At 36.8% G+C, this 15,201-nt stretch overlaps 1 protein-coding gene across 1 annotated transcript in view; it reads left to right on the top strand.

The window, feature by feature from the left end:
• The window catches only part of NEK11 (NIMA related kinase 11), an 81,744-nt gene that overhangs the window by 7,015 nt on the left and 59,528 nt on the right, over positions 1 to 15,201 (top strand). Inside the window, exon 3 of the mRNA XM_030965581.1 lies at positions 10,652 to 10,817. Within this exon, the coding sequence (XP_030821441.1) occupies positions 10,652 to 10,817 (166 nt within the window). The remainder of the gene's footprint in view (positions 1 to 10,651; positions 10,818 to 15,201) is intronic.

Raw genomic sequence — 15,201 nt, forward strand, 5'->3', positions numbered from 1 at the left:
AAGAATGCCCTCATAGAGAGAGGTCAGAACCTGGGAGGTTCTTCACTATGAACAAAGTCTCTCATGTACTAGACAATCTATACAGGAGAGAAATTATCAATTTCTCCCTTTCTTTTGGAAGAAACTGGAATCAGAATTCATATCTTAGACCCTAAAGTCAGTTAAGCGCAAGAGACACATCTGTACAAAAGCAAGCTTCTTAGTTTCAGTTTAGACAGGATGTCTTAGTTTGTGGTTTATTTGATATTTATTTGTTCCTGGACATTATGGCCGTAGACCTACCCAAAGCAGATAACTTGGTTAAGTTATAAAGAAAGTAGCAGGATTGTAGCAGCATTTTTACATCTAAGTAATATTCCTGCAATCATTACTATGCTTGTCACCCAGAATATCTTCTCTGTTAATGATTACAGGTAATTATGGTTAAAGACAAAATCGTTTACAGCAGAGATAAGTTCAGCACTAGCCTTAAAGGACAGCACCTTCACTTAAAGAAAATGAATGTCCTGATCAATTGTGCTGAGGGAAGCTCTGGGTTAAGTGTCACTGGTTCATAACCAAGTATGGGCAAGCAGCTGAAGCACACAGTAGGCAATAGGGACTGCTAGTTCATAAATATTCACAAGGTATTTATGTGTCCCTGTGGTGGAAAGGACACGCTGACAAGTGCCAAACTCCCTGGACTGCTCCACTGTGTGGAAACTGTGGGGTGTCAGCTCAAATTCTGCATCTGAATTGCATTATAGCTTTAATCCAGACTCATGCTAGGATTCCTTGGAAACTGTGGGCTTAGCTGAATAATTTATCATGTGACTTTCAATTATTTATGACTTCTTATAATAAATGATATAAAATCTAAAGGTGGGAGCGATTTGTTCCTTATGAATATCCAAGTGACAGTCAGCAGATTGCTGTGTTGTCAAATCCCTGTGTTTGCTGCCTGTTTGCTTCTCTGAAGGTATTCCAATGGAATGGTCATTTGATGCTGAATTGATTAAAACAGAAACAAATTACTCCCTGCCAGTTGTTGTGTGCATATTCATCTAATTACACTGCTTTCCTTTATTCTTCTCCTTCATTTAATAATAAAAACCAGAAATTAAAACTGGAATTTATTAGGGCATTTTGGATTTGTGAAAGAATATTCACAATCTCCTTGAAAACTGATCAAAGGTGCATTTGCTGTTGGACCTTCCTGACTGTGGTTTATTTTTAAATAAGCTTTCCTTAGTGAAAAGTGCTTGGTTCTATCATGTGTACCTGTGCTTTTTCATGTAAAGCTCAGCTGCTGTGCCATGCCTGCTGACTGAGTACGATCATGCTCGGCCCAAATAAGGGGCCATAAAAGCATTGACCTTGTGGATTTAGCTAGAGCAGTTTGAGAAGCTTTCCTGAGCTTTCCACTTGAGTGGCCAAACATGACTTTCATATTCTGTGAGCAATGTTACACCAGCCAAGGCCTGGAGCTAAGTGTCCAAGTAATTTCCTTGCTGAAGCTCTGTAAGGACGGCTGATGCTCTGATGCTTTAGTTCAGAGTACACCTGCAATGGAGATTGCCAGGGAGTGAAACTGTCAATGTTTTGCTTCAAGTTTAGCAGGCAGTCCCAGCTATGGCCACAATGATTTCAGATCTAGTGCAGGCCAGTACAATCCTGATTCAAAGACAAGTTTGATAACCTCAGACTCACCCAAAGCAGCTCTCACTGGAATCCATGAGAGAAGGTGCTTTAGTCCCTACCTCCTGTATCCCTGTCAGTGCCCATCTTTTCCTGTAGCCCAGCATGACACAGTAGGGCTCTTCCAGCTCAATGTAAGAAAGTTTAGGACTCCTCTGCTGGATAAGGGTCTAAGGGTGCTGCAAGGTAGCTTGACTTTGAAGCACAAGATGTGAGATTTCAACCTGCCCATGCTGGTGATGTGTTTGGCAATTTAAAGTCACAGCCATGCTGCAGTCCTTTGCACAGGCAATAACTGTGTTAAATTTTCTAGTTCCCTCATAACCAAAAGCATAAAACCCAGCATTCGGTGGCTTCTTTGGAAGCAAAAGATCCATACTGGAACATGTCGAGACCCTTTGTTTGGCTGGTGTAACACAGGTGTCTGTGCAATCCTCCTCAGTGCTCTCTGATACAACCTTTACATCTGCTCAGTCACCTTTATGAGCTTTGGTGGTGTTTATTTTTTAGGGTTTTTTTGTACTGCTTTCCTTTTAATGCACCTTTCTTAGACTAAGTATGGGAATAAATCACACAGGACTCCATTTTCTTCATGGTGGAAAAAGGCCATTCTTTATTCACATAACTCCTTTTTAGAGAGTTTTAAGAGACCCGGTGTGGGGCTCTAATTGGTTAGTTGTTTTCTTGCCAGTTATTTTATTTGTTAGTAACAATTTGTTTTTCTGTATTGATTGGTCACTCAAACTCTCAGTGTATACGTGCAGGGAAGTTGTTTGCAAAGGATAGTTTTCATTTTTCTATCTAATGGTGCAAAACCAGTTTATGCAGGTGCAAGCTGTTTTTTACCCAGGAATAGCTTGTTATGTTAATGAATTGCTCACAATAGGATTGCTTTCACAAAGCTTGCAAAATGCTAGCTTTGACAAGGCCAGCTACTAATTCCAGGAGAGCAGGCTTGTTTTTATGAAGCCTTTATGATTTTTCTACCTTGCTGCAACAGTATAATTGCCTACGTTTTCATTTTGGTGGGACTTGTCCATTTGACTGGGGAGGATTCTAACTAGGTCTTTAACATCTGTAAGTAGGAAGCAGTGTGCCTTAAAGGAAATACTGCCTGGGTTTACAATGAATCTTGTGTCCCACAGAGCCAAGCTCCCAGGAGCTCAGTGCTGCAGCACTCACCACATTCTGGTCTGATGTGCAGGCAGTGAGCAGAGCTGGTGGATGAGTTCATTGGTTTGAGAATTGTTTACAAGTAACATTTTCAACATTGGGTGAAGAGCTGTGCTTAAGGCATTATTGGTGAATTACCTTGCTTTGAGGTGCATGGCAGAGACAGAATGTAATGATTTTGTAATTAAGCAAATGCCTTGAGATCACTTCTGTCTCATTCATTTTGCTGAAACTTGTCTTCATGCATTTGTAAGCTAGTTTTAGTAAGAAAATGGGGAGAGGTGCAGTATTATTAGTTAGGTTGAGCTGTGGCCACCTGCCTCAAAGATACTGTAGGTGTTTGAAATATTTGAATATGCCTTTCTACTGTATCTTCTTATGGGCTACCCTTGTTGGCAAGGTGTTTCCTCTCAAGTCTGCATCAGGGTGGTTTGAAATTCTTCCATGCAGAATGAGTCTCCAGTTTTTTGTTGCGTTCAGTACATTGTAATGATAAAACTGCTGCAGTGAGTGGAATAAATCCTGGATTTGCTGGACAGTCGCTGTACTTTTCCCTATTTTTTTTCTGTTTTGTTTTGCTGCTGTGCTTATGTGACTTACAAGTAACTGTAATTCCTATTTCATTGTTTTGCTTACATCCATGGTGTGCCCTTCAAGTGTTCTAAAACTTTTTAATGTTGTTGGGTAGTTGCTTAAGTTTTGAATTGCATGTGTTTCACTGGCTGTTAAGATCAGAGTATCATACTCAGAAGGGCTTAAAAGTATTAAAAGATTTTTATCTAACAATGGATGTTATATGCAATTAATTTCCTCAGCATTGCTTGATTCCCTTTGCCTTTGATTGTAGACTATTTAGTAATGTGCTTTTGTAAAGCTATAAACCATGCTTTTATCTTTTTCTACACTCCTCTCCTTTTTTTTTGGTACTATAGATACTTGATTGCATATCAAAAATAAAATTGAAGGATATGCCTGATGGAAAGAGTCATGTAGGGAGAGTGAATTTTCTCATTAAAGTTGCAGCAATTACAGTTTGAATTACTTTTGGGAATTAGTTCCTCTGGAAGGACAATACTGTTGACATAAATATCCTTGCAACAGTGAAAGGAACATAATTTTGCTTACAAATGTATTTCAATTCAGAAGAGAACCAGTTAAATTTTGCATTAACAAGTGTTTTAGTTGAAATTCTATGGAATGCATTCTTACAGCAATTTTTATTATATCTGGTTTCCCTTCTGAACTCCTCTTGTTCAAAATAGTCTCTTTTCTCGGCACTGATGAATATAGATCATGATATGAAGGTCTTTCTTCAAAATTTCTGATTGAAACTAACTTAAAAATTCAAACTAATTCCTACAGAAGGAAAATTCTTTTTTGGCAGATGTTCTCCCCAAGGCTGCTAGTTATAACATGGCAATTATGAGATGTTTAATCATATTAAAAAGCTTGAAGACAAAATTCTGCATTCAATCTTGAGTTCTGTAATGGTGTCTCCTCTTGTTTGAAAGCAAAAGTTAATTAGCAGAGAGCAGTTAATTGTAAAGTATATTGTCTGTGTAATGAAATCACAGTACTGGTTTAGAAGGTTTGTTGTGTGATTTAAGTCTTCAAAGATACAGAGGATAAACCAATTATTTAGTCCTTGCTGTATTTCTAAAAAATTCCATTTAGGTTTTGGACAGCATTGTGTTTACTTGCATGCTTAAGCAAGACTGAGCTGTAAGAAAAAGGTTGGATGAACAGTAGAGGGGGATAATGCAACATGTAACTATAAAGTATTGCTAAATAGAAGTACATTAACAGGTATTAGTCAGTATCTCATCATAATTTTTAGTAGTTTTTCTGTTAAGACACAAATTTCTTCTGTTTAATCACAGTCTATTGGTATTTGATTTAGAGCTGAAACATATGAATGGACTATAAAGGTATTTACATTTTGTTTTTCCATTTCTCTCTAGGAAGAAGTTCTAATTTCAAAAATATGGCTTTAGAGAAAAATTCATCCTTTATTAATCAATGCCTACTTTTATTCTGCCTTTTTAAATCAATGTAGATGGCTACCCAAAGTATCCCAAAGAATTATTCACAATAAATGCATTTTTATATCTAAATAAGTCATTCCATTTATTCACTTGTTTGGTTCTGTGGAAGATAATACAATTGCTCTGCTTTACCTTCAAATTACTGGTTTTTTCCAAAATTGGCACATATGGTTGACCAAAAATAATTTTAGTTATGCCCCTTTGTATAAATGAGTTTGCTCAGTGCAGAAGAAAGTGATATAAGCTGTATTCCTTGGGGCTAACTTATTTCAACAGTATTCTCTTTCTGAATATATATTCTACAGTTTTTTTGGATTCTAATTAGGAATTGTTAATTTTCAAATAAGCATAAACTGTTTTCATCATGAGTTGGCCTGTTCAGTGTTAGTGCATATATTAGAGCATTTGAAAATTTGGCATCTTGAGAAATATTTGTAAATGCTGAAATTGTGGCTTGCTGATGGAAATGGAGAGTGAATCATCCGTTTCGCTTGCAAATTTAAGACATCTCATTGCCATTCAAAGATATTAAAGCAAGGTTAAATTAGTTAAAGTGCTTATTCAGAAAATGAAATTATGTTTAATCCATCTGCAGATATTACAGTGCTCATATAGTGATTGAATCCATAGTGGTTAACTCGGGGATTAGTTCTCAGTGTCTGTGAATGTTCATGAACAGTGTGAATTGGATGTTTTGGGGAACAGAAAAAACGAGTTGCTGATGACTCTTCTGGCATTACTAGGAAGTCAATAATGTCCAGGGGGATGACAAAAGAAATGCAACATTTGATTGAAGAAGCTATGCAACAATACTTGGTATTGAAAAGGAGTTATGGCTTGACTAATAAATCCACAATGGGCATGGGAAGCCAAGATTCGATTCTAGAAGTTCCATAGTAATATTTGGATCTGAAATGCTTTGGATAATGAGTAAATATGTATATGTAAGGAGGAATACCAAATAGCACTTGTTTGTTTTTCACTGGAAGTGTGGTAATCCTCTTGATTTTCCCAGAGAAATCAAATTCTCTTCATTTACTGTGTTTCTTTCCTCAGCTAAAGCTAAGAATTCTTCTAGGTAGTACTGATTAGTGTACGCTGACTAACTGTATTTCATGGTTTCACCAGCTTCCTCTTTCTCTAACAGATAGATGCACGTCTCTAAATTATCTGACCATGCAGACACTGGTGTTCCAAATATGATGGATAAAATGTAAAGAATGACTATTTGAACTTTTGTTGCTAAGCTGTCAACTGCAGAAAAGAAGTAGCAGTAATGGTGGGTGACTTTGCCCTGTCTATAGGCATGCGGTGCCTTTGTTACCATATTTCCCTAACAGTTTTAATAGTGTGAAAGCTTAATGCGAACTTTCTGCATGGAGGTTGTCTCCTCTTCTTCATTTTGGTTCCCAGAGCTGTACCTTCTCTGTTTGCCATTTGATAAGTAGAATAGAAGCCATCATTAATTAGGCAGACACTCCTTTAATTTTGTTGTTTGTGACCAATTTCAGATCCAGTTACAGACCCAGTAAGAGGTGGTGCATTTTTACTGAATTGCACCTGGTTCTTGTACTGAGGAGTTACCAGGGTGAAGTGGCAGTCCTGCAAAGGTCAGCATAGGTAGAAATAGAGCACAAAGTTATGGGTTATGTTACAATTCTCCATAGTGGCAACACAAAACCTAAATGAAATTATAATTAAGTGCAGTTAACTGAAAAATTGCCTTTGTAAAATGAAGCTGTTTAATTAAAAGCTTCAACTTTTGATCATCTATTCCTAGATCACAGTTCTTCTGTTATTTTATCAGACCTATTTATTCTTGACATTAGAAGAGTTATATTTCTTTTGCTTCCTTCTCAGCAAGCAAATTTACCTAGGCAGTAATTCATATTGCAGTTTACTCAATAAACAGAGTACATTTTGAGAAACACTGCCTTTTAAGAATTGCATCTGATCCAATAAACCAAATTATATAATAATAAAGTATGTCACCGATGTAAACAAATACCAGATGGGTTCTAAAAGATCAGTGGAAATAGATTGAGATAAACACTGCTGTGGTGTATTGTCAGTCACTAGTAAAGCTCAAAAAGGGATTCCCACTGCGTGCCTGAATCCTGGAGGGTTCCACCTTCATGTTTGTTTTTTCTCTTGCTTTAAGTTTTGCTCTCTTTAGAGAGATTAGATTTTTAGATTAGATTAGATTTAGATTTGATTTTTTTTCCCCACTTGATCCCCATTATTGCACTTTGAGATCCGGTGTTTGGCTACTTTCCAAAGAGTGACAATGCAAGCAAGCAAGGTTTTGCTAATGAAAATCAGAAGGTGTTCCCAGGGAAGGAGTGTGGGCCTGTTGAGGCATGGGCACTGTGGAGGCTGGGACATTGCTTTCTGTGTTTTGGGATGTGGGAGTGGGCTCATCTCTCCTGTTATTTTCCCACCCTGAAGGGATGGATGTTGTTACCTGTACCAGAACCAGCTTCCTTCAGGATGGATGTACATGGTGACAGTTGGATTTTTTTCCTCTTCAGATATGAATGCTTTCACGACAAGGCTCTTTCAGTTATGGTCAGTTTGAGATAAAGTTTAAAGTGTGTTTCCATTATTGGTTGAATTATAAGGCTTTTTCCACACACTTAAAATCCTGAGGATATTGTTCTGTATTTAAGATATCTGCTACCACTTCTGTAATAAAGTTTTCTAATTGTGTGTTCATTGACATTTTATCTTATCTTTAGATACATGGTCTAGTGGCGGACTTGACAGTGTGAGGTTTGTGGTTGGACTCAATGATCTTGAAGGTCATTTCCAACCTAAAAAATCCTATGATCTGCTTATGTGTTGTATTCTACACTGTCAAATTTATAATAATATTTAAATTAGCATATCTCCTTTAGCATTCCATCAGAAAGGGTAGTTAAGTATTGTATTTGGAGGATATCCACATTTTTGTGGCTTTACCTGGTTTTATATGTGTGCCACTTAGATCTCTATTTTCTTTGTTCATGTGATGAATCTGAGATTTCTTAGTTCATGCAAACAGCTTTAGACCTTTTAAATCCTGCTTAATACTTGAACTGAAGTGGCAGGAGATATAAGGGCAGATATTTTGAAAAAACTTGACTTTCAGGTGGCTCTGTATACTCCAGATGGAGTCTTAATAAAATCTGAACACGAGAGTGTATTATTCCCAAAATCCAAAATAAATGTTCCTGTAACACTCTTCAAAAGGTTTGTTCAAAATACTTCAAACAGTTTAGAAAAAAATAGTGAAGTAACACAATGCAGGCACATTTTCAGCAGTTAATCTACAAGTACCATGTCTGAGTTATGAGCAATGATGGCTCACTCTTTATTATTGGCCAACTATAAAATGCAGGTTGGATCATAGAAACAGAAACGTTTTGTCTCCTTCAGAATGTAGAGATGGATTTTATTGGTAGAGAGGAGATGCAGTCAGGATGGTTTAGCTAAGAAAGGTTTGTTGTTTTCTCATGATTACTAAGCTTTTATTTGTGGATCTATCAGCCTGTTTGACATCACCAGGGGTGCCAAATTTGAGTTATCTTAGGAGCCGTATAAAGAACAGAATGTGCCCATTTTAGCTGCCTGTTCAGGTAGAATTTACTTGTGTAAATACTGAAATGTGGTAGGGTGAATTTAAGCACTCTTTAGGTGTTTTATGTATTAAAAAGTACAGTTAATTTATCTATATAAGTTTCTGGCTGCAAACTTTTCTTTTCTTTTCTTGTCTTCTAAGATAACAGAAAAAATCCACTTCAGATCTGGAGACTTCTCCATTTTCTCTGTGAGGCTTCTGAGTCTGACATAGCTTCTTTGTCAGCGCTTAATGAACGTGGAGTTTTTTCAGTACATATCTTAAATTTTTAAGTGTATTTACTGAAATATTATCAAAATCTTTGCAGAAAGTATGAAGTCTAGTTAGCTTCATATTTATTGCAGTAAAAACAAACCTTATTTACACATAGACACTGTACACACATATACCAGGGGCATGCAGATATACCTAATATTGATTGCATCCAAAAGTTTTCTTTCTAGAAGTACATGCCTTCCAGCTGTGGGTATGAATTAGGATTATGTTGCAGAAAAGCAATACCTTATTTACAGGAAGTATATTTTCTTGATTTCTTCTTCTGGGAATTAATTTAAATAAGAAAAACACCTGTCATCTTGTGTGACAGCTGATGACAGCTTTAAGATCACTGAGTGACTAAGATGACAAGCTTTCTATACACATCAACACATCAGGCTTTTATTGCTTTCTTGGGTATGCAAGAAACTTGTATTAAGTGGTCTTTAACAAGGACTCATCCTGTTTGTCAGTTCTGTGACATGATTTTTATGAAGGAAGGGGTAAAGGCCCACATCAGCTGAAGATGAGGAGATTGCAGGAGGTATTGCCTGTCTGTGTTCCATGAAGCTTGTCTGCAGAGAAGATGGAAAGATGGAAATAGATCAAAGGGCATGGGGTTTTTTTTGTCACAATTCCTGATGGGGATTAGGCAAGATTATATGAAAATTCAAACGCTGAACAATCAGTTTCTGACTAGCAGACTTAGGAAAAAAATTTCTCATGAAGAAACACAGCTTTTATTTTTTTCCCCTTAGATAAGATGAATTATTGTAGTTTTATCACTGTCATGTTTAACTACTGTAAATTTACAACCATGCTCTATTGAATGGGGAAATTGCTAAAAGCACTGTGGAAGCTTCTCTTGAGTCTGAAACTTGCCTTTCATGTATTCAAAAGTTTGGGGAAATTCACCACTTTGTTTCAGTAAAGAAACATTATATTCTCTAAGAATCTTCAATATCTCCTTCAGAAAAGACCTATCTATTCTTCATTAACTGGTAAAGTAAATGGAAAAGGAATGTGTTGTATTGTCCTTTTTTAACATTTTTTTCAGGAAAATCTTGGCAAAATGTGCCCTGCACTATATTTTTTCTAATATTTTTCCAGGTCAAGTTAACAGTAAACAGCCCTATTCCAGCTTCTGTATAGAACTACAAATTCTCCTATGGTACATTCATGTGTTAAGACTGGAGAATATTAAAAATCCCTACATTTTCCCAGAATTTTCCCTGGGATTTAGAGTCTTCCTAAACAAATGTTAAATACTAAAGGATTAGAAATCATTCAAACAGTATAATTAGATTCCAGCCTGAAATCTAGATTTGTACTTTTCACTCATGTGCTCAGGTCAAGGACAGACTGATCTTTAGAAAAAAAATGGACAAGCCTGAGTTTATCACTGGAAAAACAGCCACAGAAATATTACTCTCTGTGATTTTTCTCATGCCTCCATGGAGAGACTTGGGCAGAAGCTGCAAATGCAATTTCTTGCTACTCCTTATTTCGTGTATGCATCTTGACCATATGCTCTGAGTGGGTTTGAAATCACTTAGATTTGATTTTTTGTTTATATTTGTTATTATGCAATAATCCATAGCACTGAAAACATGTTCTTAAGAAAACAGTGCAGTAGTTAATTAGTGGGAGAAATATTTCAAAACAGTATTTTTAATATGTTGCTTAATCTATATGGTGACTAGCATATTTGTTTGATTTTTAATGCATTCTCGTTGCTTACCCATGTTTGCCTCATCATTTCATGTTGCCAACAGTTGGTCAATTGCATTTAAGGAAATTTTGATGGGATTTTGAATGTTACATACTTTTACATGTTTCTGGTTTTATTAATATAAAGATTTCCTTTTTTTTTTTCCTCTAGAAAGGTCCTAAAGGAAATCTCTGTTGGAAACCTAAAGCCTAATGAAACAGTTGAAGCAAATGTGGAAGCACAACTACTCTCCAAATTAGACCATCCAACCATTGTTAAATTTTATGCAAGCTTTGTGGAGCGAGATAGTTTCTGCATTATCACTGAGTATTGTGAGGTGAGACTGAAGAAATTTGAGAATGTGTGTATTAAAATAGGGTCTTCTAAGATGCCATTTTATAAAATGTTTTAGTTTGAATTTTAGTCTTTATTTATTGCTTATGGCATCATCTGCTACTTGTTAGGTGTATTCCTTTCAGATAAGGAATGTTACCTGCTCACATGAGACTCATAGACAAATAAAACACAGAAGAAATAGGTAATTTTAAGTGCAAATTCTTTTGGTGTTACACGGGCTACAAGAAAGGCTTAAATGCAGACACACTGCCAGATCTGTGGGAGAACTCAGAAAGGTTGTACCACTTATGTGTGATCGATGAGAGAGGAGGAGATTGTGGGCGTGGGGGCCTGAAATAAAATCTGGTACAAATGAGGAAGGGAAAATTCACTTGTAGTTTGGAGGTGATTACAAGAAGCTTAAGCCCGATCACATGGATGATGAGTTTGGCAGCAGCATTGGTTTTATAAAATGAAAAACAGTGGGAGTCAAAGACTGGAATGTAGTGGATACAACAAATATTAAAGCAGGATTTTCTACAGTGTAGTTACCATTAATTTTTGACTCCAGCAGCATTTGGTTTAAGAACATTTTGCTGGAAGCTGTCGTAAAGCTTTCAAATAAGAATTTAAGCATATTCAAGCCAGTTTTTTAGTTGTTTATGTAAAACAAGCTCCTACTTTGTATTAAATATAAATGTGCTCTTTCAAAAAAAAATCTGTCATACATAAAGTGATATTTTTATGAAACTGTGAAGCAAACTCTTCTGTTGTGCTCTGCTAGACATGCTGAAAAGCTTTGGAAGATAATGAACTTAGACTGCTGTGTTACCTGCACACAAATCAGATTTGACTTAACTAATCACACTTCTTCAAGAATTTAGCTTTCATGGGAGTAATTAAACAAGTACCATTCGTGTCACTTATTTCTTCCTTGGAAGCTTTCTTTAATGGTAGTCAAATGCATATTTATTGCTGGGATATTTAAAAATTAAATCTGAAATGTTCATTTCTGTGATACAATCTGAGTATTTGTTCACATACTATTTTAACACATGCAGAAGCTTTTTGTGCCATTCCTTGAATGTCTGACAGTTGGGGTTTGCGAATATTGTCAGCTTTTTGAGGAAATCCAGAGCTCATGGCTGAAGGATTTTTCTAACTCTTCAGCTATTCCCATCCACTCATAGTTTTTTCTCTACTAGCAGTACAAAGTGACCCAATACCAGATCAGTTAAACATGTAGGAATAAAGAAGCCCATTTCAGCAGCCCTATAGTGTCTTTTATCTATTCACTGCTTTTTACTCTTTTTTTTTTCATTTGGCATGAAGTTATAGGTGAATAAGAAAGAGCGTGATAGCACAGTTATCACAAGCATCACTCCTTGGAGCTTTGGGAGTTTTTTTATGCAGGCAATATAAACTATCTTGCCTGAAAATGTTTTGGTACACAGTTACCCTAGGATCTGGGAGTCACATCCTCAAACAGGTGAGAATGTATTACAGCAAGGCAGATAAAGGAAGAGAAAATGGGTTCATTGGCTATGCACTGAATCATTTCAGTTTTAGTCTGCTAGGTGAGGTCAGGATGACACCTGGCCCAATAGGATGAGCTTCTAACTTTCCCCAAAGGACAGGTTCTGTGGCATCATTGCATTTATGCCATTACAATATATTTCATTGAATGTTCAGACAAGGAAAAGTACAAAGCAAAGTTGCACACGGTGCTATAAAGTTTCTTTTCTATTTTAGTTGGAGTATTTCCAGAAGATATGCTTTCGTATTTACTTATCTATAACCTGCCTTTGTATGTGGTGGGATTTGGGTGTTTTGACCTAAAAGATGCCTGTTTAAACCATCCATAAATTGAGAATGAGAAAAATGTAGTGCTACCTGGTCCTTGCTTGGAAGTCTAGTACGTTCAGTTTCTCATGCATGGAATAATTACCAGATTGGCAGTAATTGCTACTCCTGGGCAGGCTCAAAACAAAGAGCGCACATTAAGTTGGCATGGAAACAGAACTACCCCCCTGAGCTCTATTCTGTTTTCTCCAAAGTACTGTGACTTATTCATTAGCTACGCTGCTTTGTTCATTCTGGCATGGAGGGAGCCTCCAGTGCAGCTGCCCCGTGCTATACCTTGTCCTGTGAAAGAAAACCAGTGACGTTGGTCTCCATGGCTCTCAGCTTGACATCTTTTATTATAACTCAATGCAATCAAAATTATAGAAAAGTATATTTGATCTGTTTTGATCTTACTTGTTGAGCTTTTTAGACACTTTCCCCAAATCCAAATCTTATGGGTAGTATAAACATTATCAGCTAAGACTGATTTCAAACAAAAATGCCTTAATGAACCTTGGATTTAATTTTGTAGTACAAATTTTACTTCAATAATATACAGTTTTCACAAAGCAGTGTGCTTTTAAAGTGCTTTTTAAAATTGCATCATTTTAATGTATTATAAGGCAGAACTCCTTGTACTTTTTCCCCAGACAATTATTTATGTCTCTTGACTGTGGTCTCAGCTGTGATGTGAGTACACATATGCTAAGGAAATCTGAGCAAAAGGAATAACTAAAGCAGTCAATGCCTGCTCACATTATCAGCTCTAGATGCTAAGCTGTTTTAGATAATTTACTGGTGTGTTTGATACTCTGATATTTAAATAGAAACTGCAGCTTGGAAACTGCATATGTACTTAGTTTGTTAAATTGTTGAATTCCTCATGAACTTCGTTAGACTGACCTTCCAAAATGTGAAATTGGGTTACAAATTTTTTTTCAGAATTTTCCAGCAGCGGTACTTCAGCAAATCTTTTATGATGTGTTTTTGTTTTCCTTTTTTTAGACAAAAAATCAAGGGTAAATTAATTGTAGGACATTGAGACGACTCTGCTTGAAGATAAAAAGCTATGCAGTTATGTGAGGGCACATGTAGTGCATTATTCAACTGCTTTTGTTCCCCTTATTCACCTTATTCTCTCTCATTCACCTTTTGCAAGAATTGTCCCTCAGCTTCAGAGTATTCGCTGCCATCACTCTGTAGGTGCTGCACTTATTTTTCTTTGTGTTTTTCATAGCAATGTGTTATTGTGAGAGAGGACACATTGGGACAGGGAGAAAAGATGATTGGAGCCTGCTGCACTTCATCTGTCCTCACCTGGGTAGTACACAGTCCCCTGAGGCCAGCAGCCAGCTGACACATGTTCGAGCGCCCCCTCAGTCCTGGGCTCTGGATGGGTTGAGGCTTCTGTGTGGAACAGTTTATTTTATAATAATGACTCATTGTTTTTGAGGTGCATGAGTAGCCTCAGCCACAGCCCATCTGGCTGCCATGCAACGGAGTACCCAGCAAGAATTTTTCTTTCCTTCCTCTTCTCTGCTGCAAGCACCAGGGGGAAGCTGCTGAACATTTGGAGTTGCAAAGGGGAAGCAGCTGCTGAGAGTCCCAAGTTCCCAGAAGAGCTTCTCTCTGGGCTGCAGTAGGGCAGCAGATGGAGATCTGAACCCATATTCCCTTCCCTAGTGTATGAGATGATTCAGACATTTCAATTAAAAAAATTGCAGGACATTGTCAGAGACCACGTTTTTGATAGATGACAAAACAGATTTGCTTTGTTTTAACACTCTCACTTTGGCATGTTGTAACTTAGAACCAGAAATTACTGTAAACTCATGTCAGAAGCACATGAATATATAGATCTGCAAGGACAGATCTGCTTATTTTGTAGTAGCACTATGAAGCACTGTGGTGTTGGGAACAGGAAAACAAGAAATGCTGAAGACATCATAAAATGGTGAGAGTCAACAGTGCAGAGGAATGTGGGGATGATGATGGGAAATTATGGTACTGGTACAGTTGTACAGGCAAAATAGTTTCTTGTATATGGCACATAAAGCTTCTGATTTTATGTAGAATATATAATGTAAAAATAATTATTTATGGCTAATAAGCTGTCCTGATGTAAGGTAATTAGTCACTAGAATGTAATCAGCGTCACAGTCCCTTTGCTCTGGGGTTAGCTACCTCAATACATTGCTTACCATTAATGTGTGTGCATTCTTGTAGACAAAATTAATTTATTTTATAAACTGGATAAACAATCAGCTGACAACCACTTGTATTTTTTTGAGGAAAAAGAATGGGTTTCCTAGAAGTCTCAAAATCCTCTTTCATTGTGTTGTTGTACAACTGGTATTTCCAAGTATCTGGATTACAGTTTTCAAGTAGTCCTTTTCTGGATATATTTTCTGGTTTATTAGCACTCCCTGCTGTGTCCTATTGTTCCATTCCCAGTGCTACTTCAAGATCAATTGTTGTTTTAATGAAGTATCACAATAACACATGCTACATATTCTTGAGGCTTTAAATCTGCTTTGTTT

This window comes from Camarhynchus parvulus, chromosome 2 (assembly GCF_901933205.1).
Source record: "Camarhynchus parvulus chromosome 2, STF_HiC, whole genome shotgun sequence".
Classification (NCBI taxonomy): domain Eukaryota; kingdom Metazoa; phylum Chordata; class Aves; order Passeriformes; family Thraupidae; genus Camarhynchus; species Camarhynchus parvulus.